The sequence below is a fragment of the Stenella coeruleoalba genome (genome assembly GCF_951394435.1).
Source record: "Stenella coeruleoalba genome assembly, chromosome: 4".
Classification (NCBI taxonomy): Eukaryota; Metazoa; Chordata; class Mammalia; order Artiodactyla; family Delphinidae; genus Stenella; species Stenella coeruleoalba.
This window is the reverse complement of record NC_137149.1, coordinates 29,653,199-29,680,240: the sequence shown is the minus strand read 5'-3', so window position 1 is coordinate 29,680,240 and position 27,042 is coordinate 29,653,199. Positions and strand designations below refer to the sequence as shown.

Genomic DNA, 27,042 nt, shown 5'->3' with positions numbered 1-27,042 from the left:
TCCCTAAATAAGACTATTCATGTAGGAAGGTAATGCTAATCACCAGTAAAATATAATATCCATTGAGATAATTTATATGAAAATATTTCTGATGACTAAGGCATCCTCTTGAAGTTTAAGGTGTTTTCAGAGAGGCACCCTGGTGTTAGGCAAAGAAAATCTGGCAACCAGATTCCTCCAAGTACTGAGTGCTTTAGGGCACGTCCCATAAATCTTCTCACTCCCTTTGGAAAATGAAAATGGCATCGTCTCATATTCTGCCTACATCACAAGGTGTCATGAGGATCACATAAGCTGATGGATGTTAAAAGTATTCACTAGCCAACAGTAAAACTTCATCATTGATAACACCACAATCTTTCATCGACAAATCTTTTCCTGACTACACCATTTTTTCTTCCAATTTTACTGAGATATAATTGGCCTACAGCACGGCATACGTGTAAAGGGTACAACATAATGGTCTGACGTATCTACATCATGAGATGATGACCACAGTCAAGTTTAGTGAACAGCCATCATCTCATACAGACACAAGATTAAAGAAATACAAAAAAACTTTTCCCTTGTGATGAGCACTCTTAGGGTTTCCTCTCTTAATCACTTTCATATATAACATGCAGCAATGTTCATTATATTGATCGCATGGTACACTACATCCCTAGCACTTATTTATAACTGGAATTTTGTACATTTTGACCACCTTCATCTAACTTCCGCTCCCACGCCCCACCTCTGGTGACCAAACATCGAATCACTTTTTCTATGAGTTTGTTTTTTAAGTATAATTGACCTACAACGTTGTGTTAGCTCCTGACGCACGACATAGTGATTCAATATTTCTATACATTTCAAAATGATCAACCCAACAAGTCTAGTTACCATCTGTCACCATACAAAGATACTACATAATTATTGCCCGTATTCCCTACACTCATGTTTCATCCCTGTGACTCATTTATTTGCACTTTGGAAGTTTGTACCTCTTAATCTCCCCTCAGCTACTTCTCTTCTCCCTCCACACATCATTTTCATCTATAATCTCTCTAATTTCTGTTGAAGCAAACACACATAGTAACTGTGTTCTGTGAATCTGTAAGAGCTAGGAACATGCTTACACTCTCCTACTGCTCTATTTATTTTAGTGCATTTCTTTCTTCCTCAAACACAAAAAATTTCAAGTTCAATCTGTTAGAGCTGAATGACAATATTCTGGTTAACTTTTAAGAAAAGACATCTATATATATGTTTGTCTCTTAGTTAAGAAATCATACCTGACTACTAACACATTAACAATTGAAAACAACAACAATGTTAACCACAAAAATAGAGAGCATTAAAGCTTTGATGCCTTGTGTTCATACTGGAAAAAATCTCAAGCCCGTTCAAGGACTTGGTTGGGACCGCAAGTGCATGGAGATATCTCCAGCTCGTATGTTCCATACCACGTGGAAGCACACTTTGCACCTGGACTGGTTTGGCATGCCATCAGTCCTATTCCCCTTTGTTCCCACAGAGGAACTTTTTTTTCAACCCTCAAGGCAGGAAAAGTTTTAACAACCATTAAGTGTGCTTTCACAAATTATCTTAAAAGTGTTTGGTACCTAAGGCTGGATGGAAGTGGTTTGGGCCTGTGAGTTACCCTGGGCCCTATGAATAATAGGAACTCAATGGGTATTTGTGTGCTATGGTAGTTATGATTATGAGTAGGACTGGGTAATAAAAACAAAGGTTTCCAGGGACTTCCCTGGTGGTCCAGTGGTAAAGAATCCGCCTTCCAATGCAGGGGACGTGGGTTTGATCCCTGGTCAGGGAACTAAGATCCCACATGCTGAGGGACAACTCAGCCCACGCCTGCCACAACTACTGAGCCTGTGCGCCTCAACTAGAGAGCCCACGCGCCGCCAACTACAGAGCCCACACACCCTGGAGCCCATGCACCACACCTAGACAGAAACCCACGCACCCCAACGAAAGATCCCGCATGCCGCAACGAAGATCCCACGTGCCACTGCTAAGATCCGATGTAGCCAAGAATAAAATAAATAAATATATTTTAAAACAAAACAAAAACAAAAAAACCCAAAGGTTTCCAAAAGTCAGGGGACTTTGCTTTCTCTCGTCTCGCAGATCACCGCACTACTGAACTTTCCGAATGGCCTCCTCATGCACAGTTGAACTCTCCAGACCTCTGTAAGTTTCCTCAGGGGAGAAGGTCTTCTCACTTCCTTATCAAATGTGAGCCTGAGGAACAAGGGGAATTCCCTCCACCTCTGCCCCTGACTTCCCAGCCATCCCAGCAAAGAAGATGGGACCCTGAGGTTTTAGGGCTTTTCTCTCCTCTGGAGGAGAAGCCAGTTTCCATCTGATGTTTGAGAAGGGAAAAGAAAAAATATAGCCTAGAACACAGATGGGAGGCATTTGTTTTGTGTGTGGCATTTCCGACCTCCCTTTCTGGCCTTCTCCCTTGTCCTGACTCCTTTCCTTTCCCATAACCCACAGTCCATCAAAACTTTTGAGTTTCAAAGTACAGATTCTTCTGCTTCTCCACCTCTACTGGAAATTCCCATAATTTCTCAATTAGATGTTAAAGACAAATGAGATTGGAGGAGGGAATGACTGACACTCCCTTACTCTTCCTGGGGTGTTAGGTGACTTTTCAACTAATACAAGTGCAGATAGAGTCCAGGTCCCTAAAGAATTCCAGACAGGGAAGGGATAGGAGTTTTTAACCATTCATGCATTCAACCAATTATTTCTTGAGTGTTTTATATGTTTCAGGTGCTATTTTGAGTGAAGGAGAGTCCTGAAATTTTAGGGCCTGGAGAAGTTTAGAAAGGTTTAGGAAGTTTAGAAAGACATTAGGTAGCGGGCATACAACAGTAAACTCAATAGATAGGTCTCGAATTTCTTGGAGCTTACATTTTAAAGTGGGGAGAAACATAGTATATCAGAAAATATGTTATTCTGGGAGAAATGCCACCTAACATGTTACCTAACCAAAATGTTACCTAAATCAAGAGTGCCAAGTCCATCTCCCAGTCCAAACTCCTGGACCTTGGGCAATCACTTCAAGAACACAAATCAGATGGATTTTCCAGTTAATGATTTAAAATATTGGAACCAAAAACAAATCAAAAAGTCCAAACGTAGGTGACATAGGCGTCTTTGATAAAAATACTAAAATGACTTCCAGAAACAAATCAAAGTTTCCAACAATGAAGAGGTGATAGAATGAAACCCAACTTGATCAAAATTATTACAGGCATAGAGGTGTTGCATGGAAGTATTACAGTACAGAAACGGTAATCTCTAACAAGCAGAGTATAAAACTGAGCTCCAGTATCACATGGTCACAGTCAGTATCAACACCAAACCAATATCAGGCAAGTTGAAGAAATTGCCTGATAATGACTCAGCACTTGAAGCTATGAATTGAATCCCTTTATCAGTAGAGATGAAGAATTAGTGATGAGTGGCTGAAGGAAAGAGAGATAAACATTAGTACCAATATCTTGGGACAAGAATGCTCCAAAGCATGAGAGGATGAGGGTGAAACCAGAGGTATTCTCTAAAATGTACTCTATATAACTATATATGATAGGCTGTATCAAGTTTTCATTATAGAATCATAATGAACTTGACCGTTATCCACAAACCCGTTACATAGACATTTCAAATTAAGGAACCCCTTGGTATTGTTACATGTAAATATCATAACTTGTAAACCTTACTTGAATACTGAGACAAGAATCTGGCACCCAACGTGAGCGAAATCAGAGCACAGATATCCCATTAGAAAATTTTAATTTTATCCGATTGTTTGTACCTGAGGTTGTTCATTTAAAAAAATTCTTTTTTTTTTTTTTTTTTTTTTTTTTTTTTTTTGCAGTACGCGGACCTCTCACTGTTGTGGCCTCTCCCGTTGCGGAGCACAGGCTCCGGACGCGCAGGCTTAGCGGCCATGGCTCATGGGCCCAGCCGCTCTGCGGCATGTGGGATCTTCCCAGACCGGGGCACGAACCCGTGTCCCCTGCATCAGCAGGCGGACTCTCAACCACTGCACCACCAGGGAAGCCCTAAAAAAATCCTTTCATTCTAGCTACAGCTACCTTTTTATTCCTCACAGTGTGAATGTTCCTATGATCGCTGACAAACATGCAACAGCAGTAGGAAAAAAAAAAGACGTTCTCGGAGATTTAATCCACCCAGGCAGCTGATTTATTTCAAAAGAAGAAATGACTAAGTTACCTATCAGAATTGCTAAAGCTAAGAGAAATGGACAATATCAATGGTTGGTGAGAATGGGGAGCAACTGGAATTTCCACATGCTGTTGGTGAGAACTTAAATTGGTACAAACTCTTTGGAAAACTGTTCGGCAGAATTTCCTAAAGCCAAACCCTCTGACCGAGCAATTCCTCTTTTAGGTAAAAACCCAACAGAAATGCCAACATAGCGCACACTAAAGGACAGGTATACAAATGTTCACAGCAGCATTACTCATAATATCTCCATGGTAAAACAACCCAAATGTCTACCTACGATAGAGTAAAATAAAATGAATAAATGAAGTACTATACAGTACTGCTACAGGTAAAACATGTATGCTTCTTACAAGTATAATGAAAGAAAGATTCCAGGTACACAAGGGTGTATATATTGTGTGATTCTGTTCATATGAAGTTCAAATAGAGTCAAATTAATCTGATGATAGAAGTCAGAGTAGTAGTTACTTCTGGGGAGATAATACTTGGGAAGGGGCACAGAGAGATGCTTCCAAGGTGCTGGTAATGTTTTATACCTTGATCTGGATGGGTTTTACGCAAGTGAGTTCACTTTGTTAGAAAAAAAATCATTGAGTTCTACATTTACTGTGTGTTCATTTTTCTGTATGATATACCAAAGATAAAAAGGCTTACAAAAAAAAATCCAAAAACCTTATTCTATGCCTACTACATACTAAATTCTTTTTAGGTACAAGTTCTTTTAGGTTCAAAGGATTAAAAAAAGAGAAAAAGACAAGGAACCTAGTGTCAGAGTCTATATTCTAGTGTCTGTGGGGGGCAGATAACAATACATAAAAAGCAGCTTAAAGATTTCAGATAGTGGCAAGTGCCACAATGCTAAATAAAACTGGGTGAGGTGATAATGGTTAAGGATGGAGGACAGCGAGATCATCTGCTGAGGTCAGAGGAGGCCTCTCAGAGGAGGTGACACGTGAGCTAATGAAAAGGAGCCGGACTGGCCAAGACCTGGAGAGGAGCACGGCAGGTAGAGGGACGGACAACGGCAACGCAGGAGTGAGCTGCACGCGCTTGTCCTGCGAGGCCGGCGAGGCTGACAGCGACAGGGGCTACAGGGAAGCGTGGTTCAGGTGGGCAGGGACTAGCACTTGTACGGCCTTTGAGGATTTTTGTGTGGTTACAGTGATAGTAATATTAAGAATTAACAATCAAAACCGTAAAATTTATTTTATTCTAACTGCACTGCATAGGCATTGGTGGATTTTAAGCAGGGGAGTGACATGATGAGCTTTATGTTTTTAACGATAACTCAGACTTCTGTGTGAAGAACGGACTGTAATACAATCAGAAAGGCTACAATAATCAATATAACATAATAGTTAATATAATTAAGACTAATGTATAATTATTAACCATATTAAAAGATAATGATTTATCACTATATAAGAAATCCACCAGGGAGAACATTTACACGGATATTATCTCTCTCATTTCCAAATGAAAGACGATGCTGGCCGCTATGTGGTCACAGCAGACATGAACGGAAAGAAGTAGACAAATCTGTATACCTGACAGGACATCCTGAAACACCATGCGTGGTGCCAGATACCAAGGAAGACAGCTAAGATTTTTGGCCCGATGAACAAGGGTGGAAAATGATGCCAGGTACTGAGGTAGAGAGGAATCGGCTTAATTATTAATTTATTTGCATGTTAATTAATTAACGAAGTCGTATTGGGGAGTGGGTAGAGAGGAAATTCAGAGCTCTGTTTAGATATATTAGATATGAGAGGCATATCATATGCATATCCAAGTGAAGATGAAATAGCTTTCAGAGGAAGGAAAGTTTGTAGTTCAGGGAGGAGATCAGGGCTGGACACTTCATTGGAGAGTCATCTGCTATTTAAGCATGTGCTGAATGAGATGAGATCACTTAGGGAGAGAACTGAAATAGAGGGGAGAAGGGAGCACCTAACTGAGCCCTAGGACGCTTCAACTTTCGGAGGTCAGAGCAGAGGTGTGCAGCTGAGCACTGTGGCAGAGGTAGTGTGAGGAGACTGCTCTGAGGTCCGTTAGAGAGGCCACCTGAGCAGATGAGGGTGAGAGCAAAGGCTACTCCCTGTACTGAGCTTTGGGAATAGGAGGTAATCAGGCCATCTTGACTGCAAACTTTGATGAGCGTTATTAAAAAAAAAAAATCAAAACACCCCCATAGTTTAATTACAGCATATATACTTTAGGAAATAGAGGGGAAAAGGCTAGTCATGACCCTATCAGCATAACACAATGATCACAATTTGTATTACCTTCCATTTTTGCTCATTTTCCATTCATGGTTGAGCTGACAGTACCTAAGCAGAGCAGCCTACCTGGGTACCTTTCTTACTTATCATCAGCCATTTTCCCAAGTTGCTACCTAGTCTTCCTGAACCCCCTAGTTAATATCTGCATCACTATTCCACCAGATGCTCGCACTCCCTTCTTTTCACATTTCTCTCTACATTGCTTCTCATTACCTTTAAGTGTCAATAATGCTGCCCTGGGCTTCCCTGGTGGCGCAGTGGTTGAGAGTCCGCCTGCCGATGCAGGGGACACGGGTTCGTGCCCCGGTCGGGGAAGATCCCGCATGCCGCGGAGCGGCTGGGCCCGTGAGCCATGGCCGCTGAGCCTGCGCGTCTGGAGCCTGTGCTCCGCAACGGGAGAGGCCACAACAGTGAGAGGCCCGCGTACCGCAAAAAAAAAAAAAAAGCTGCCCTAAACATCATTATACATGAAGCCTCTCCTTGTTTTGCGTTATTTCCTTGGGATAAATTCTCAGTGGTGGAATTATTGAGTTAAAGGACCAGCTATGAACATTTTCCATAAAACTGGTTCAGACAATGTTGATTCTGAGGGAGGATAGGACAGTCAAGAGAGAAAACGCAAACCTATAATGAAACAGGAACTCGAGATTTGGCAAATCATATGTGCGTGTTGAGTGGAGGGAGGTGGGGTGGAGAAGGCAGAATCATGGAGACATTGCCCTCGTAGGAAGTCATAGCAGAGGTCTGAGACACGGCTGTAGGGCTGGCTTTGCCTCCCCTGGCTCTGCCAAGATGGCTTTAGGTCGACCAGAGAGCTGATTCATCAGGAAGCTGATTGAGATTATAACGCCCTGAGTGAAAGGTTACTAGAGCACTGCTGTTATCTCAGGTGCAAGCAAGAGACCAGTCCATGGTGCTGGAGGAAATGTCTGTAAAAAGGTCAGAGGCACAATAAGAAATGCAGGAGTAAGGGTCAAGTATGCCGTGGTTGGCAAGTCACAGTCTGATACCTCTGCAAAGCAGCTCACCATGCACTGGACTTCTCAGCTACTATACATCTCCTGAAAGTCAATGTGTGTGCGTGTGTGTGGGTAGGGATGTCCCTGGACCCGGGCGGTGGGGGGAAGGGTAATGTGTCAGGGGCATATAAGAGCCCTGAAATTACACAGAAATTTTAACGATAGTAAACCATGGAGGTCGATAAAAATGCATATTTCTAAGCTCCACCACCAGGGGCTCCAATTTAATAGCTTTGGGGGAAGACCCAGAAACGGGAATTTTTAATAGACATTCCAGATGTTTTGATGCATGTGGTTACAGTTTGAGAAACTCAGTAGTTTCTCCTCCTTCCCTGGCTTATAAAATCATATTCCCTCTTATGTAAGCCACTCATAAAGTCTTTCTGGAATTAGGACCTCTATTTCTGATTTTCCCAGTTATGTGAGCAGCATGGCATTGAGCAAAGAGCATGGGCTTTTGAGTCAGACCAACTAAAAGTGATTCTATAAGTAAATCTATAACATGATTCACCTATAAGCTGTACGTTCATGGGTAAATTTCTTCATCACTCTAAGCATCGGTTCCTTCTTTTGCAAAATAGGGACACAGTTGCATTTTATACGGATTTGGATCACGACACTGTGAAATATCGATGTATATACGATATTAATCAAGATGTATGTAAAATCTGAAGGAATATGAATTCCCTACATCTAAAATATACTCAAGAATCACACAATTTCGGGACTTCCCTGGTGACGCAGTGATTAAGAATCCGCCTGCCAATGCAGGGGACACGGGTTCAATCCCTGGTCTGGGAATATCCCACGTGCCGCAGAGCAACTAAGCCCGTGCGCCACAACTAGTGAAGCCCACGCGCCCTAGAGCCCGCGTGCCGCGACTACTGAGCCCATGAGCTCTAGAGCCCATGTGCTGCAACCACTGAGCCCACGTGCTGCAACCACTGAAGCCTGTGCACCTAGAACCCGTGCTCCGCAATAAGAGAAGCCACCACAATGAGAAGTCAGTGCACCACAACTAAGAGTAGCCCCTGCTCCCCACAACTAGAAAGCCTGCGCTCAGCAACAAAGACCCAGTGCAGCCAAAAAGAAAAGAATCACACAATTTCAAAGCTGGTGGCGCGACTGATTAAAACTACCTTTACAATGCTGCCCATGGGAGCACCACATCAGTGGGGAACAGGAATACCCACAGCTTTGGTCATTACCTTCTGAACCACTTTGTTGTTCAGGTGCCTCACCTACTTCATCTTAAGAAGACTTAAGGGTGATTTTGGTGACTCCCAGGCTGTTACTTCAACAATCATTGCTGATAAATTATAACAAGGTTATCCAAGTATTCATTAAGGGGGTGGGGCTAGTGATAGAACAGAGAAACGTGTCAGAAACCAAGAACATTCAAATGAAGGAATAAAATTTAGATATGAAGAAAAGTTACTATTAGGTATGTATTTATTTGCTGTGTTTAAAATTATTCCTATGGGAAAAGGCTTTTGAATTATGAAAGTTCTGAAATATTTGAGCATACTGAAGAACTCATCCCATCTGAAAAAATGTGACCTCACTAGGATAGTATTTTCTGTTGTGAGCATAAGATAGCGTAGATAAAGCACCCAGCATATATCATCTGATCTGGTCATTAGGTTTGGAAATTTAGAGCAAAACCTATCATTTCTTCTCTATTCTAAACAGAGGGGACCTGTTCACTTTAAATCAGGGTAATCTTAAAAATTTTTGGTAAATAAAGAGTTTTCAGAACAATAAAAATTTCCCATTCAAACTTCCTGTTCCCCTCCCCAGCAAAGGCTTTCATGAATTACCTAAATAAAAGTCCCAAGGAAACCTGGTTGAAATCCTCAGCTCTTGGATTACTAAGGCAGCCTAGGAGTGGATAATGAGCCCGATTTCCTCTCTTCTTTACTGTCTGCGGTTTTGACTGGATGGTTCTCTACTATGCATTCTATTAGTCAAAGCAAAAAGACCACTTCTGAGAAAACTGCTCCCTTAGAAATATTTTTTATAAAATCCAGTCACTATTCTTGTACCTTGGCTCACATTTATTTCCTACTACAAGACCAGGGTTATCTGAACAGCCTGAAGACTTGGCAGTTCTAGAGGGTAATTATTCTCACTTTGGGACTTGATCCAATACAGGAAACAATAAAAGACTTCCGGAAGGTTTGCAAGCCCAGCTGTCTCTGACACTCCTCCTCATTCTGCAAAAATACTTGAATGAGTTTCTTAGTGCACCTGTCATTAATGCCACAGCAGAGACTTGCCCTTACCTTGTTTGTGTAGCTACGTAAACTGCATTAAGAAACAATAATTTAAAACTTACGGTGGGATAAAGGAGGAGTTAAGTTTTTAAAGCAGGTCCTATTTTCTGGTCGGTTTTTTGTACAAAATACTTCTAATCAAAATGGTTTCTACTCGCTTCATTTTGTCAAAAGATTGCTCATCCTGTCCTTAAAAATTAGTCACTTTGGTTCTGCCTTTCCTTTTTGCATAAAGATTAAAAATACATGGTTTTATTGATTTTTGAAGAGTGCTTTAAATTATAAGTCTATTTAGGATTTATAGAACGTCTCACACGGTTTTGCCTAGAAGTTTCAAGAAAACAAGAGGCAGTGGTACAGAAGCTTCCAAACCCTTGAGTGATTCCTAGTCAAAGTGTTCAGTGGAACTAAGTTCAGAGTTTGTTTTCACCAAAGCCAACAGCAGGGTGTTAATGGCTTGTATATTTTATGGGAGGCAAAATGAGAACAAATATTACTTTCTATCCAAATGCTGGGCGCAGCAAGAGCAAGTGAAAGCACAAGGACTTACTTGAGTATACTGGTGTTTTAATGTAGAGACCCTACAATTGAACTTAGCCAGAACTTGCACAACAGATTTCTTTGTCCTCTAAAAAATTAAGGTCTTTTTAATTTGGATTATTCAATTTTTTCCCTTTCTAGCCGATGTTACTTTGATATATTTATATCAAATATATATAAACACATATATATTTATTATATATTAATTATATATTAATATTTATTATATATTTTATATATTTGATATAAATATATCAAAGTACATCTGCTAGAAAGGGAAAAAAAAAGAATAACCCAAGTGATAACCATAAATTTCATTGGGATGAAATGTTTATAAAAGACAAAATTAATAGTTCAGTCTTCTCCTCATGAAGAAATAGAAGTTCAGTCTTCTCCTCATGAAGAAACAGAAGTTCAGTCTTCTCCGCATGAAGAAGTATGGACACAGTGGAGTATGAAAACATGCATTTGGCTGACTATGACTATAGAAGGCTGCCTACACACCTGGTATCCATTTCCACTGGCAGTCTCACACGTGGATCATCATTGCCTTTCTGCATTTCTCAATAATTGAAATTCACTCCTAATAGATCTCATGCCTTTTTTGAGATGCAGGCAGAAGGTCAGGGCATTAGCTGCTAACATTGTGGATCATGAGATTCTTGCCAAACGAGAACTTCTCAACAGCTGGGCCAACCGTTCTTCTTGTCAAAGCTGCTCATCGTTCTGATAAGATATCATGGCATCAAGACAGCAAGTCATAAGTGTTACAAATTCAGTGTTTCTACCTGAAGGGACTTGGGCTGCATGACGAGCACAGCCATGATGATGAGCATGATGACGAAGAGGAAGAGAGCCGTAACTTAGGTACCCAGAGGGCAATAGGCTCCTATGTTGCAGTGATTTTCTTTGTAAAATACAACAGGCTTTAGGTTTATTGTCTAGAGTTAAAAGTGGGCAAATTACTTAAATCTTTCAGAATCTTGGTTTCCTCATTTGTAAAATGAGAAAGCACATACCTCAAGGCAGCTGTGAAAGTTAGGTAAGACAATGTATGAGTTTGGCACAGTGCCAGGTACCTAACGAACACCCAGTGAACAATATCCGTCATTGGTGTTAGCATTATAAGAGCAAAGACCAAAATTCTCTTAAAGCTTTTTTCCTTAATTCCAGATAACATTGCTGAATCTTGTGTGTTTCGGGGTGGGGGTGGGTTAGACTGTGTTTGGAGCAGGGGGACGTTTTCGCTGTGGGTTCTTTTTGAGCAGCAAGATTTATCATTGGTCATTTATCTACGTCGGAACGTTTGTACAGTAGGAACAGAAGTAGAAGCGAAGTGCCCTCCATTGATACTTCTGCCTGCCAGAACTCTGAAAAAGATGCAGCTTGTGCCCATCACCAGTGGCATTCTGCACATAAGGGTACCACACATTGCTTGTAGCATGTACCATCCTTCCAGTCACCATCCATATCCACATGTATACTTGAGACATAATTGTGAATCATTTTGTGCTGGAGCTGGAGACACAGGAGAAGAGAAGGCCTCTCCCGCACGGGGCCACAGGACTCAGCCTTCTGAAAACGCCAAAGAAAATCTGACTTTCCTTCTTTTGTTTTTGGCCGTGCTGTGTGGCTTGTGGGATCTTAGTTCCCCGACCAGGGATTGAACCCGGGCCCCCTGCAGTGGAAGCACAGAGTCCTAACCATTGGACTGCCAGGGAATTCCCTGACTTACCTTCTTTAGAACTATCTTCTGATCCAATTCCATTTGTAGTCTTAGCTTGTGTGTATAAATGTGAAGAATTATAGAATGTATTCTAAAGGGACGGCAGAAAAAAGGTTAATAAAATATTTCCAGGTCAGGCAAAGATGGAAGAAAACAGATATTATCAACTTAAGAAATACGCAAGGCAGGAAAATGTGCCTTTGCCTTTACTTTTAATGACTTTGAACTTTAACCTAGTTTTCCACTATGTATTTAGGGGTAAGTTCTTAAAGAGTGCAGGAAATTTCATATCTTTACATCTCAGCGGTGTCAATCAGCAGCTTAGAGAACGCTCAAGTGTGATTCCCTCACTGGTAGGTGTGACAAAAGATGTGTTTGGTCTCAGCAAAAATGTAAGAGGTGGCAAGAACGTCTTGAGAAGTTAAGATGTAACCTCCTGGGCCAGGCTGTCTGTTCAAAATTGGAAAAATTCTAGAGTTTTAATCATGTTCTTTTTAAAGGCAGAAATTCAATTTTTCTTCCTCAGCTCTTCTTTCTTGATCTCTGTGGCCTTGTCCTGGACCTTTTGATTTTTTTTGGCACCAAGATAGTATAAACTCCAGCTTAAAGCTAAACCCTTTCAGAGAACCCAAATCCCTGCCTCCTGTATAATAGAACTCTGAATAGCTAATGATTCATAATTTCTTCAAATGATAGGCAATTCTATAAGCTGTATTGAAGATTTCTGCTCCAGCTTGGGTTAACACAAATACCTAGAATCAATGACAATCTCTCCTGGCTACTTTAATCACCCTGCTCATCTGCTTCTCAGAACAAAAAAAAAAATATAAAAAGCCACCTTTCTGTCCACCATGTTACCATCAGTAATGAAAAGAATAAAAGAAAACCATCGCTGTATTATGCTGTTAGGAAAATGCAGTGTGAGAGCGATGAAATATTATGCCCCAGATCAATCATTTGAATCATACAGATTTGTTTCTAAACCCCAGGATTCCGAAAACTGTAAAGAAAATAGTGGATAGCAATGAATACAGTGAGGGTTACTTGGTACCGCAGCCTCTACCATACGTGACAATTCAGTCTTAAGTGATGAGAAGAAGGGTTCCAATAGTCCCCACCAATTTGCACTCACAGAGTTTTGGAAACAAATGGTAGGGAACGAGTTCCGAGAAGAACCAGCGATGGATTAAAGTAATCCATCTATTGGTGGCACGGGCTAGAAGAATTGCTGGTTACCAGGGAGAAAACTGGGCCCCCTCTTTCACATACAAAATCAAGTGGGATGTGGGCAGCCTGTCAGCTTCACAACATCATCAAAAATAGACGAGCAGTTACTATTTGGACTTATTGGTTGAAATACAGAGAATAAAAATTGACAGCTCTCGTGAAAGGACTGCCGATACTTTCAAGACTGAGGTCGGAAGGGGCCTGCGATAGCTGTTTCATATTTCCATTGATCTAACAGCTGTGGTTAAACCCTAGGGTGAGTTACCGATGTTTCTTTACTGAACCCTAATCTCATGTATTTCCTATAGTCCTTAACTCACCCCCATGCCTTGAGGACATGTGGACCGCGAGAGGAAGGGAGTTTAATCTCTCCGTATTTCAGTTAATTCTGTGCTTGCAAACAGGCCTCTCCAGAATAAACTTCTGGCACTTTTCCATGTTATTCATTTCGGTTTTTTCAGCCAATCTACAATGGTGGTTACTGCGGTTACTTCATCTTAATAATGGATGGGATGCCACATCATCTGATGCATTCCAGATTACGCAATCAGGCAATTTTATTAAAAGTTAGGTCTAAAGATTCTTTTAAGGATTCAATTTTTTGTTCAAAATCTTATATTTTTTTGTAAACTCTGCTAAACAAGAAGGATCCTTTAAGGATTTGTGAGGTAACACCAAAAGTTTATAAGCAAAGTGATCCTTAACTCAGCCTTAACTCAAAATAATCCTTAGCAAACTCTGCTAAACAAGAAGGATCCTTTAAGGATTTGTGAGGTAACACCAAAAGTTTATAAGCAAAGTGATCCTTAACTCAGCCTTAACTCAAAATAATCCTTAGCAAATGCTTCAGAAGTTATTATACTTACATCCTAAATTACTGTGACATCTCTTCGAGAACGCTCATGTTATTTCTCACACAAGTTTCAGGAAAGCTATGTTATTCCAGCTATTTAAATACTAATTCCTTTCGGTAAAATGATTTAAAATGCCTTGGGTGTCGCTGTTTTAAGTTGTTATAGCACCTGAACTACAAACATATTACTGAAGTCCTATTTTTGTCCAAACTCAAATATATTAATGGATTACAGAGAATTAAAATTATGATAAAGGAATCTCAAGCTTAACATCAAATTATTGAAAGGGCACGCACCAAAATATTAATAGCAAATATCTGTGGGTAGTGAGATGAAAGGTTTTGCGTTTGTGCTTTTCCGTGGTTTTCAGTTTTACAAACAGAGAACTCTCACTCTTATAAGTAGAAAAAATTATTTACTAAAACTATGACTACTGGATAGTATTTCCAACTGTAAAGAAGCAAAGGTTGTCAAGTGGACGGTAGTTCTGGGAATAGGAGAGGCCACTGCTGCCTGGACTTGTATTAACATGCAGCTCCCTTCAGGTATCACACTGGGGACAGTCTGGGTCCTCTAAAAACTTACTACAGGGGTGGGATAGGGAGGGTGGGAGGGAGGGAGACGCAAGCGGGAAGAGATATGGGAACATATGTGTATATATAACTGATTCATTTTGTTGTGAAGCTGAAACTAACATACCATTGTAAAGCAATTATACTCCAATAAAGATGTTTAAAAAAAAAAAAAGAAAAAAAAAAAAACAAGATATAACAAGTGTTGGCAAGGATGTGGAGAAAAGCAATGCTGGTGGGAACATAAATTAGTACAGCCACTATGGAAATATGGAAGTTCCTCAGAAAATTCAAAATAGAACTACAATGTGGTCTAGCAATTCCACTTCTGCATATTTATCTGAAGGAAACAAAACATTAACACAAAAAGATATCTGCCGCCCCATGCTCACTGCAGCATTATTTACAAAGGCCAACATGTGGAAACAACCTAGTGTCCATCAATGGATAAATGGATAAAGAAGATGTGATATACATATATAGTGGAATACTATTCAGATAAAAGAGAATGAAATCTTGCCATTTGCAACAAAATGAATAGAGGGTGTTATACTAAGTAAAATAAGTCAGACAGAAAAGACAAATACTGTATAATGTCAATTATATGTGGAATCTAAAAACAAAATAAAATGAAAACAGAATCATAGAGAAAAAAAAAAAAAAAAACTTACTACATTAACAACAACCTGTACACTTTTCTCCTATTTGGACTAGATCATTATAATAGGAGTGGATTTTTTTCTTAATTTGGAAGGCAAATCTGGAGCAGTAGAGAGACCTGCAGGTCTGTGCCATCCCCAGGTAAGGAAGGAGGGGTGAGCCTGCTAGAGGGCAAAGTACCACCTGCAAAGCAGGGTGATGCTTGTTCTCCTGGCTTTCCTTGCTAAACTCCTCTGCCAGTAGCTCTGAATTCTCCCTCATAATGGACATTAAAAAATATATTTTTTTAAAAAAGCAAAATATCATGAATTGAGTTAATCTAATCATTATCTTCCTGGAAATACCTGAAAATCCACATTGTTCCTGGATTCAAGGGAAAAGCAGAAAAAATATCCTATTTCCCCCTTGGGAGAAAAGACTTTCCAAAAAAGGCAAGGAAACTTACTAACAATTGTTTACAAACATCTTCTCTTCCCATTTTCATTTTGAAAAGCTAACAATTTATTCAACACCTGCTTGGACACTAGAGACACAGCAAAAAATCAGACAAAAATCCCTGCCCTCATGGAACTCAAAGTCGAGTAGGAGGGGAGAGAAAATGAATACGATCAGCAATATATATAGTGGGCCGGAAGGTGATACGCGTCAAGGAGAAAACTAAATCAGGCAAGGAAAAGGAGGAGGGAAGGTGGGGGATATTGTCATTTTAGACAGGGAGGGGAAGGTGAAATTTGAGCAAAGGTCTGAAGGAGGCGATGGACAAGGCGTTAGAATATTGGGCAAGGAATGTTCTGGGCAGATGGGGCGGCAAGTGGGAGAGCCCTGAGGCAGCAGCTCTGCTAGCATGTTTGAGGAACAGCACAGCTGCCACTCTGGCCTGAGAGAGGAGGAGAGGTCAGAGAGTAACAAAGGCCCCACTGTGTAGCGCCCTGCAGGCCTCTGGAAGGCTCCTCCAACTGTATGACGTCAATCCCAGATTTCTTGAAGCACATTTCTACTTCTACAGGTGAAGCCCCCTGATACTATAAGGAAGACTGGACTGGGGCATGTCTGCGGCAATTGATACAAGAAATATAAAGGGCGAACAAGTGGAATGAATAAAAATGTCGATTACACGTGACTGGAGAAGTGGCCAAGTGTGAGATTTTTATTCATTAATTCAGAAACTGTGTGTGTGCCAAGGTGTTCCAGGAACAGCCAGACACAATTCTGGCTCCAGGGAACTCACATGGCCTCCCAGGGGGTACATAGGTAAGGCAGCATACAGCCTGGTTAAATGATGATGAACAACAAGGTCGGTAGAAGCTGAGATATGGGCTGAAATGATCAGAGAAGCCTTTATAGAGAAGACATCCTAAATTAAGATGAATAAGACTTAAAGAAAAAAAAATGGAGGAAGAATGGAGAAAGAGGAGGGATAATAGGTTCAAAGACAAGAAATGAGCATGGGCAAAGTATGTTTGTTTGGGGGTCAATGATCAGAGACATACGTCATCTTGAATGGAACGTTTGCATAGGGCAATGGTGAAAGGTCCGTCAAGGAAAGACTGTAATTTTTTTATGGGCAGGTTGAAGTTTCAACCTAAAGAAAAGGGCATTTCAATTAAGGTTTAAACACAGAAATGATACGGTATGTGAGTAGCTTGGATGGAGAAAACATTTGGGAAACAGGAATTGGTGGTTTGTAATACTTAAGATGTGAAGTGATGGAGGCCACGACTGGAGTGTCTGGTGTGGAAATGGAGATGAGACAGCTACTCGAGATATTCAAGAAGAATTTTACAACTTGGTGACCAGTTGAAAGAGTTATTTTTATAGTATTTTGAATGACTTAAAGATGTTCACTAGGAAAATAGTGACAAACTTTGAGAAATTTTAAAGGGTTATCAAAAAGGCATCTGGTTTGAATATTTTAAATTCAAGTGATGATATGTCACACGTTTGGAAATATTATAAACAGAAGAGCAAATTTCAGAGAAGAGGTCAATACTAAAAATAAAGATTTGTTAGGGGTAATTGGGCAAATGATGGTTAGAATTTTCCCTTTTTCTGTTTTATGAAGCCAACACAATTCTTCAGTGGGTTATAAACAGATTAACCATATCATTTACCATTCAAAGTGGGCCATTTTCTAGAGTGAAAGGGGAGCTGTTAATAATTACACCAAGACACTAGGCATAAAACTACGGTTACCCAGAGCACACCAGGAAGTACGGATTCTAGTTTATAGGTTCTATCTCACTTTAAAGGATGGAGAGTTGCCATTTCTTTACATAATTGCTCTTGGTTTTTCAAAATGAGTCAAGTGATTCAACTAGTGTCACAATAAATGGCCAAAAGAAAGGTTCCCAAATTATCCTTCCAGCTACACATACACAATGAACTCAGGGTCACTGTCAGAAAACAGAAAACAAAAAACATTCTTAATTCCAACTATAAATCTGCCATTATTGGGGTGTGTGTTTGGACCAATAGGGTACAGAGTTTGTGTTTTGATATAAACTTACTTTGTTTAACATACACCTACATTTTGCCAGAATCTTATAAAATGACTACAATTGCTAGCTTTCTTTTAGTTGCTATCCACACTTGAATCAAACACAGTTATCTTTTTCTTATTTAACTTTTTTGTAATGACAAAGTCATACAAAATTAGTGGAAGCCTCCTTTGGACCCTCTTTGATCCCATCGCTCTCCCTGCCTCCAGAAACATATAATCACTAGCCTGAACTTTTTAAACATTGTTTTTACGCTACGGGTTATTAAACTTTTCATACGTGGTATCACATTCCCATGATTATTCATCAGTTTTTGCTTTTCTACTTCTAAGCATATGCTTTCTAGAAGTATCTTTTGCTTTGTTACTTTTGCCCTTTTGATGCTACATCTTAAAATGTGAAATTTATAACCTGTCATTGATAAAATAGCAGCTTTTCTCCTATGACATTTATAATTTATGTATCCATTTCCTTTATATCATTAATATCACTGTAATCATTATCTGTAATGTTCTCTGTGGATTAAGGACCACTTCTGGCAACCATATAGCAAAATACTAGATACAAGGTGCTCGAGTATAAATTAAGTTCTGAAATTTTCCATGTTTCATCATTTTACAGGTCAATGATGTACTTAACTCCTTCAAAATGGGTTTTTAGAGTGTCATATTTTTCTCATCTGAACAGTTTCAGTTGGTTTTATTATATATCTGTTTCTTTAAAAATAAGGCACTTGCCAATAATGCTTCTAATATTAAATATTGATGGGTGTGTGTATAAAACCACGAATAGATTTGATTAAATGCCATTCATCTGCTGCTCTGCCCTGTTAGATATACTTTTCTGAATGTGTCCTATGCTATATATAAGCTCTTTGTTCATGAAAATCTGACTAAATAAAGAAAAAGAGTAATTTTCTATTCGTCTTGAATATATCTTATACTTAAGCCAAAGATGAAATTCAATGACAAAATAAAAATATGGCCAGGAAATAAAAATGAGTTTCAACAGGGAAAATTTCTCATTAATAACAAGGCAAAAAGTCAAACCGTAAAGTGAGGCTATCTGGCTTTGAGCAAATAAAGCATAAAACAATTGAGGCCAGAGTGAATCACCAGGAAACAGGAATAAACATATTTGAAGCAGGTGTGACATTGGCCTCTATACACAAGCAGCACAAAGTAATTAACACTAATGTGCACTGACTAGACAACCTGCTTTGACCTGCTCTGGGTCAGAGACCTAGAAGAAGGCTCCTTGTGCTGCCAATGAGTGGAAAACACTGCCAGACAGATACCTGGTAAAGGCTGCTTGAATCAGAAGCACGCACGCATCTGCACCCAATCTAGAAGGGTTTGAAGTTGTTAAATCAATACACAGAAAGTCCTTTACAAATCGACTGAAGTAACCCAGGTGAGATGTCATAGCAACAGGATTTAAAGACTAGGCAGCGTCTGGGAAGAATGGATGGCTGGCACCTTGAAGGGTTTGATGCTGTTTGCCATAAGCAACAGTCTCATCTAAAGGACTTACTAATTCAAGTTACCAGAAATCTTCTCAGAATTTACCCTAAGGAAATATTCAAACATGCAGCGCCAACAAACGCCACCTGGAATTATCTCATCAAATAAGGAAATGCTTATCCTTGGGTTGGGTGGAAGTAGGCTGCTGTGCCCCACCCAGTCATATCCATAAAGACTAATTGACACCAGAAGCTGATGGCTTAGATCTAAAAGGCGAAGCAGGGTTTGCGGGTAATGGGAAGAAATTGTCAAGAAAACCCCAGAGAAATCATTCTCCAGTGAAATAAACCCATGGCGGGCCTAGGGAAAACCTCACTTGATCATATCCTATCTACTCCTTCAAAACTTATGACAGCTTTCAATAAATTATATTGTATTCAGCCTGTATGAAGTCTGCTATCATATTCAGTCAACACCCAAAGGTAAAGAGAAAGAAAACATTCTACAGGTAATGTTCGCCAAATTATACAAAAAACCCCACTTCTTTCTGAAGCAGAGCAGTAAAGAAGAGAGGGTTTTTCTTTTTGCTTAGGGAGCCTACATATCTGATTTAATTTCCACCCAGTTGTCTTAGTTCATGAGTAAACACAGTTTGGAGTATCCGGAAATACGTCACAGTTGGGTCTCTAGTTACTATAAAGAGCTAATAGGCAAGCTTGAAAAGCTGGGGAAAAGACATTAGTTCTAAGCAGTAAAATATATAAAAACACTTTTCAGAAAAATCTTACTGTTCTTTGCCCTCCACCCCCTCATTTCCAATTCCTCTAACAGAAAAGTTTGGTTCTCTTTCCCTTTCCTTCTTTTTCCAAATCCATGATATCACATCCTATTAGTAGTAAGGAGTGGGCAGTGGAGTAGATGTTTGGTCCTTAACGTCCTACTGAATTGCATACCATCTGATGCAGGACTGTCTCTTGTGTAAGGACTTTGTATACTTCTATATTAGACACCGTTTACAGGTGGATTTAAAAATTTGTGAATTATAGTTAAGAGCAATTCAAAATTTTCTACAAAAACATATTCTTGTAATAATGAGGTTATCTTATATGACCAAGATAGGAGGATTTTTATTAATACCCATCAAAACATCTGTTTGTGAGAAGAGCTTATTTTTGATGCTTTATGTCAATTTCATTCAAAAGCTATTTGGATTCTAAAATAAAGAGCAAATATCACTTGAGATTCTCTAGGCTGTGTATGAGGTTGTATATGCATGTGTGTATATTTTAGAAAATGTTTTGAATGCAGAAAAGCACAAAGAATAATCAACAGCCAATATCTAGAATCGGGTTGTCAACAGTATGTTTGCTTCATTTGTTTTGAAAAGGAAGATAACGCATAGCAAAAAAAATTTAAATCCTCTCTGCTTCCAAACTACCAGTCCACTAGAGCCAAGCTCTACAAGCACTGAAAGTTTTTCTGCTTTATTTTGCAGGAAATAGTAGGCAATCAATAAAAGTCTGTCTCCTCTGCCTTTCCATAGACGTAAGAATCGAGTATATTTTCTTCCAGTATCTTTTTAGATACTTTACAAATACTTAAATGTATTAATGAACAGCATGTTTCATGTCTAGGAGTAAAATTTACATAAACATTACATAAAAAATCATTCTGTATGTAGCCTTTTTCATTCAATACACTGTTGACCAGAATTCTTTAAGCACAGAGAAACCTCAATATACTCTTCCTAACATGGAACCATGTTCAACTGATACAACCAGAGAATTCCATAATAATGTTTTCCAAATAACTGATTAGAATATTATGATAAATTTTTACAAGACCCTAGACAGTCCATGCTTGGACGCCTCCGTGTAGTTCCAGCTTTTAAAATTTTATACAAAACATGGCTCTGAAGAAAGTAAAGTAACACATAGAATTAAGGAAATGGAAGATGCAATTAGAACCTGTCAATCTAAAAAAGACTTGGTAGTGTTAACAACTATTGCACATGCATTGTGGGGTAAGTAAATGAGTAACTACTGGCTGACATTGGGAACTTGGATTTTGGCATAGGAGGAAGGAGAAATGAGGCAATTAAGTAAAAACTCTCTAGGCATAAATATGAATTGGAAGTATCAGTACTAACTCTGGATACATTTCTTTCAAAAAATAAATAATTTTCTATTTCTAGGCCCTCTGAGAGGAAATAAGAACTACCTTAGGGAAAACCACCCCTAGTACTTAGAGAGTCATTTCTAAATACTATCTCCCTTTCCCAAGGGAACTTGGGATGAACTTGGGATCCTTTGAGAAATGACTGGTTCCAGTTCTGGACAAGGAATAGGCAACACGCTTGGCCTGCAACAGCTTGTCATCCCTGCCCCCCGCCCCCATACACACACAAACACGCACACACATACACAGAATCGAGCTATGAGCACTACTCAGTACACGGACAAGGATTCAGGAGCCAATCTGAAGAAACTCCCACTGGCCAAACATGGGATAACTTAGCATCTAAAAGAATAATGGCAATGGACTACAATACACCAAATCCGAATTCATCTCAAAATCACTGACATGTAAAAAAGGATAAATCTATGAGCTCTTAACGATACTTAAAAAAACCCATTATTCACATGCTAAGTAATCAAAATTTTTTTGAAACTGCTAAATATGACCAAAGAATCAAGCATTTATCCTGCCTTTGCTACACTAACTTCTTGTAAAAAGTTCTGTCAAACATTAAACCTAAATATAATAAAATTTCTAGATCTAACTAACAACTAACGAAGAATACAGGGGACAGAAGAATATGATCAGTAACATCCAGCCTGGGGGAAACTCTAAAAGGAAAATGATTTGGATTCTCCAAAGGATGGCTTATGAGTGGGAGGAGGGGCTTGGAGAGGAAGGAAGAAACCTCTTAGTTTAAGGAAATCAACCAATGGAAATGTGTGAACCCATCTGGACCAGGATTGTTTGTATTTTTTAGGTCCTTATTAGTTATCTATTTTATATATAGTAGTGTGTATGTCAGTTAGGTCAGGATTCTTAAAAATAAATTGTAATAAAAAAGAACCATTCATGAGACAACTGGAGAAACTGGAACACTCAATAATAAAGAATTATTACTAATTTAGACGAGGTAATGATACTGTGATCGATTTTTTAATGACTACTTTTAGAAATGGTATCATTTCATTCAGAAATATTTGAGTCTGTATTACTTCCAAATAATTTGGGGACAAGGGAGAGGTTGGTAGGGATATAGATGAAATAAGATTAACACTGTTGATAACTGTTTAAGCAGGGTAACAGGTGCATGGGGGTCCTTGAACTCCTTTCTCTGCTTATATATGTTAAGGTTAAACAAAAAACAAAAACAGGGCTTCCCTGGTGGTGCAGTGGTTGAGAGTCCGCCCGCCGATGCAGCGGACACGGGTTCGTGCCCCGGTCCGGGAAGATCCCACATGCCGCGGAGCGGCTGGGCCGGTGAGCCATGGCCGCTGAGCCTGCGCGTCCGGAGCCTGTGCTCCGCAACGGGAGAGGCCACAGCAGTGAGAGGCCCGCGTACCGCAAAAAACAAAAACAAAAGATAAAGACTCAAGGGATGTTGAAAGATCTGTAAAATGCTGAAAGGCATCATTAACAATTTTTTCCTCAAATATCAAAATACTTTAGGTGAGGCATACTGTGAACCTTCAGTGTAAATAAAAATGAAAATGCTGCTTTGTATTAGAGAATTCCAACCTGATACATATTGAAATGGAAGGAGTCTTTAGTGACAGAGTCAAATCACAAGTACCTCAAATGTTGCACCCTACAAAACGCACCGAAATAAAGAGTGCATGCGGTGGTAGCAAGCAAAGGAGTATTTCAGTTGCAGGGAGCCAACCTAATGGAGACGTACAGATCATCAGTTTGCAAAAATCCTCCTCCTGCCTGATCATCTTTAATAAGCCTCAAGTGACTAATGAGAGGCTTTTGATGATACCATCTATTTCTCCTTAGCAGTAGAACAGTTAACATGTAATATGAAAAAAGTAGAAATGCTCCTAAATATTAAAATGAATAGGTTTTTATTCTGTAGCATATCTACCCATACCTGCCCCCCTACACCCCAAGCCTAGTTATCAACTTGCTGGTTTTGACAAGCAAAACACAAATAGAACAGGTACCTTTGTTAGCACTGAAGGTAAATTCTGGCACCTGTTTGGACACCAGCTGTGTGCTAATTCGTCTTATGATTGCCAAATATTACAAAACTACGAATGTTCCTTCAGGCTTCCAGGTGTGGGTCTGGATGTTGGCTGGCAGATGTCCCTGGAGAGACCAGGCCTGGTTCTGACAGCCTCTATGATGAGTTTTAGCCAGTGCAAAGTAAGACTTGGCTGCATAAGCCTGTGCCTGCGAGGCAGTTCAGGCAGTGAGGGTGGAGGATACTTTGGGGGATGCGGAACAAAAACATTCTCTGGTCTAGTGATACTAACACAGACAGGTGTCCGGTGTCTGGTCACATGCCTGAAAGCCATTTTTGATTAAGTACTAGTCAGTAGCAGCATGCCCACCACATTGGAACCCTACTCTACCATACACTTCCACAGTTTACTGCTGTGGCTTTCCATTTAGCCCTTCATCTATACTTATATGACAAAAATAATGGAGTTGATGCTCTGCTTCTAGTCCTAGGACATAAACTGAATTACTGCATGAACAGTTTGGACAAGAAAGGAGATGGCCTGAGAGCTCTCAAAATTAGAGCCTGAGTACAATGTGGTAAGTTTGGTTGCAATGAAGGCTTTCCCTCTGGACATGGGTTTATTTTACACCCTTAATAATCAAAAATATGAGATGTATGATAAAATGTTCGATTGTTGCTTCTTTCAGCGGAGTCTGATGAAATGGATGGATTTTATTTGGAAAATGAAAAAAAACAAACAAAGAAACCTACCTGAAGACTGCAAGGGTCAGAGACCAGAGCACTAATGGCTTCCTCAGTTCAAACTTCGCCCGTTTGTTCATTAGGTGCCGACCACCGAAGATAAAGGCAGCATACAGAGCAGAAAACAGGAAAGATTTCTTCCTATGAACAAACAGAAAACCAAAATCTTATGAAATAAAGATCTTTAAGCAATTATTTTTATCCATTAGAATTCTATATTTATTCATTGTTCATCAACTTTTATACCACTCTCCTCTTGCTAAGCACCAAAAACATTCTTGGGAATGTGCCCCCTTCACTGAAGAGAGAATGTTTATCCATTTGGCAACATGGCGGCTGTTGAATCCTCTCCTGACAAATTAGGTCATCTGGATTAACCAACCCATATCAGGATAGATTTTCTTTTTGGGCTCTATAACTATAAACATTTCAACAACATAGCACTGAGGTAAAAAAGAAACCTTTTCACTGAGAGAATTATTTTTCAGAGTTTGTTGGACCATTTAGATAGACGAATTTTAAAAAAGGAATTATTTTTATTGCAAATAAAATATTAGGTGACAGAGTTGTGTCCTAGGACAAGAAGGTCTTTTAAAATGTCATCTTCCTAAAAGGCTAATGATACTAAAAAATGATTTTGGAGAAATACTTGATGATTTGAAACACTACAATTAAGCTACATGACTTAAAGCCCCCCCAAGATGGATTCCTGACATCTTCTCCACCAAGGGAGGCAGGTATTAAATTTCAGTATTATCATCAATAATAGGCCTGTCAGACATCATACAATGCAATAGGAAGAACACAGAACCACCTACAGTACAGTGGCCTAAAACCTTGAGCTTGAATCTCATCAAATATCTGATTTTACTACCTGCTTATAGGAAAGATAGGGGATAAAGCCAAACTTTGGACATTCTGTAGGACAGCTGATTTCTTCAAAATGTCAGTGGTAAGAAATCAAAATCTGGGACTGTTCTAGATTAAAAGTGACTTGAGAGACATAACAATCAAAGGTAACAGGCAGAACTTCTTTGGATCCATATTTGAACAAACCAATTGTTTAAAAAAAATCTTTAATAAAATCAGAAAGTTATCAGTCATAGTCTTAAAAGCTCTTATCAGTTAATATTTATGGGTGAAATTATATGTCTTGGATTTGCGTTAAAATACTCTGGGAAACACACAGAACTCAAGCAATATTAAGAATGGAGACACAACACAAGACTAACAAAAAAGATAATGGAACACAGGGGCCCATGAGTCCTTTTCTCTTTTTGTTAGTCAGATTTAGGTGGGAGTTTCAGTCAGGAAGGTCTAACTAAATAAAATCTGCATGTCCTGCTGGTTTATTATTGTACCAAGGAGAAGTGAACAATAGTATTGATAAAGAACAAACAACACAAAGCTTTTGTAGACTTTGATTCAACAGGAAGTAACAGAGGCTGTGTAAATAACTGAAACATCTGAGTATATCTTCTGATATGATAAAGCAATGTTTCTTTGAAAATGGGTATTCCTCACTCAGGTTAAAATGGAAAGGGCTGAAAAATAAGATACAAGATATAATACAAAAAGCAAAATGCATTAACTGAAGAGCATTACTTGTAAAAGGCTTCATATTTTTTCCCCTAACCACTACCGTGTATTGCTGACTCATGAGCGATCTTATTATTTACAGAAGCATCACTCCTCCTCCAGTGAGTGCAAGTGACCTACCTGGTGAACCCCACCAAATAAAGCAGTGATTCCCGAAATCAACTGGTAAATAGTGTCAAATAAATCACTTCCATTGAGTGTCGCAAACTCTTGGAAACACAAGACCTGGCACACAGTAAGTGCTTAATAAACACCTGTTGAATGATCACGATCTTGTCATATCAAATTTTCTAATGGGGAAAATATCTATGCACCTAGGCACATGGGGGCTCAGTGAACACTAACTGAGTAAATGAACAGTTGTGCTTTCCCAGTAATGTCTTAATAACTAAAGAATAAAATATTCAGAAAGAAACATACCATCCATTTTCTTCCTCCAGAAAGAAAGAGACTATTTCTATATTTCAAAGAGAAGTGGAAATGAGACGATTTTATGGAAACTGTAACTATTGAACATTTCAAGAAGAGAGTATTTTTGGCCATAACTATATTTATTGCTTTACTTCTTTGAAGTTTGCAAGTGTATGGCATTACTTTAAATGTCAGAATCACTGCATTTACATGCATATAAGCAAGGACTCACTCAAGAAAAACAAAATTTAAGAAGTTAATGTAGATAATAGTAGTATGGAAAAGTATATATTCTTTTCTAAATTATAAAGGTAATGATAAGTGACAATAATCATGGTATTATGATTTAGGGAGTGATTCCTGTGGGTAGAGATAGTGCTAAAAACCTTTGTTATTTAATCCTCCTAATCATCCTTAATGTAGGTAAAACATTATCTCCATGTTATAGCTTAGGAACCTGGCTTAGAGGTTAAGCAGCCTCAGATCTCCCTGCTCGCCTGTGGTAAATTTTGGAGGAAAGAAGGGTGTGTCTGCTAAGTTATAAGAATTCCTTAAACCCTCCTTCTGACTTGCAAGGTTATTGTGCAACTTTGCGGCACAATGTTTAACTGTGAAAAGATGAAGAGAAATCTCTACAGGTTTGGTTCAACTGTCATATTTTCTGGGCGTGGAACACTTTGATCACAACCCTCCTCACCTCC

The 27,042-nt window shown here is 39.3% G+C and overlaps 1 protein-coding gene across 3 annotated transcripts in view; it reads right to left on the bottom strand.

The window, feature by feature from the left end:
* ELOVL6 (ELOVL fatty acid elongase 6) overlaps nucleotides 1–27,042 on the bottom strand; it is a 165,612-nt gene that overhangs the window by 31,682 nt on the left and 106,888 nt on the right. For all 3 annotated transcript variants that reach the window (XM_079920795.1, XM_079920796.1, XM_079920797.1), the window contains one exon: nucleotides 24,341–24,472. In XM_079920795.1, the coding sequence (XP_079776921.1) occupies nucleotides 24,341–24,472 (132 nt within the window). The remainder of the gene's footprint in view (nucleotides 1–24,340; nucleotides 24,473–27,042) is intronic.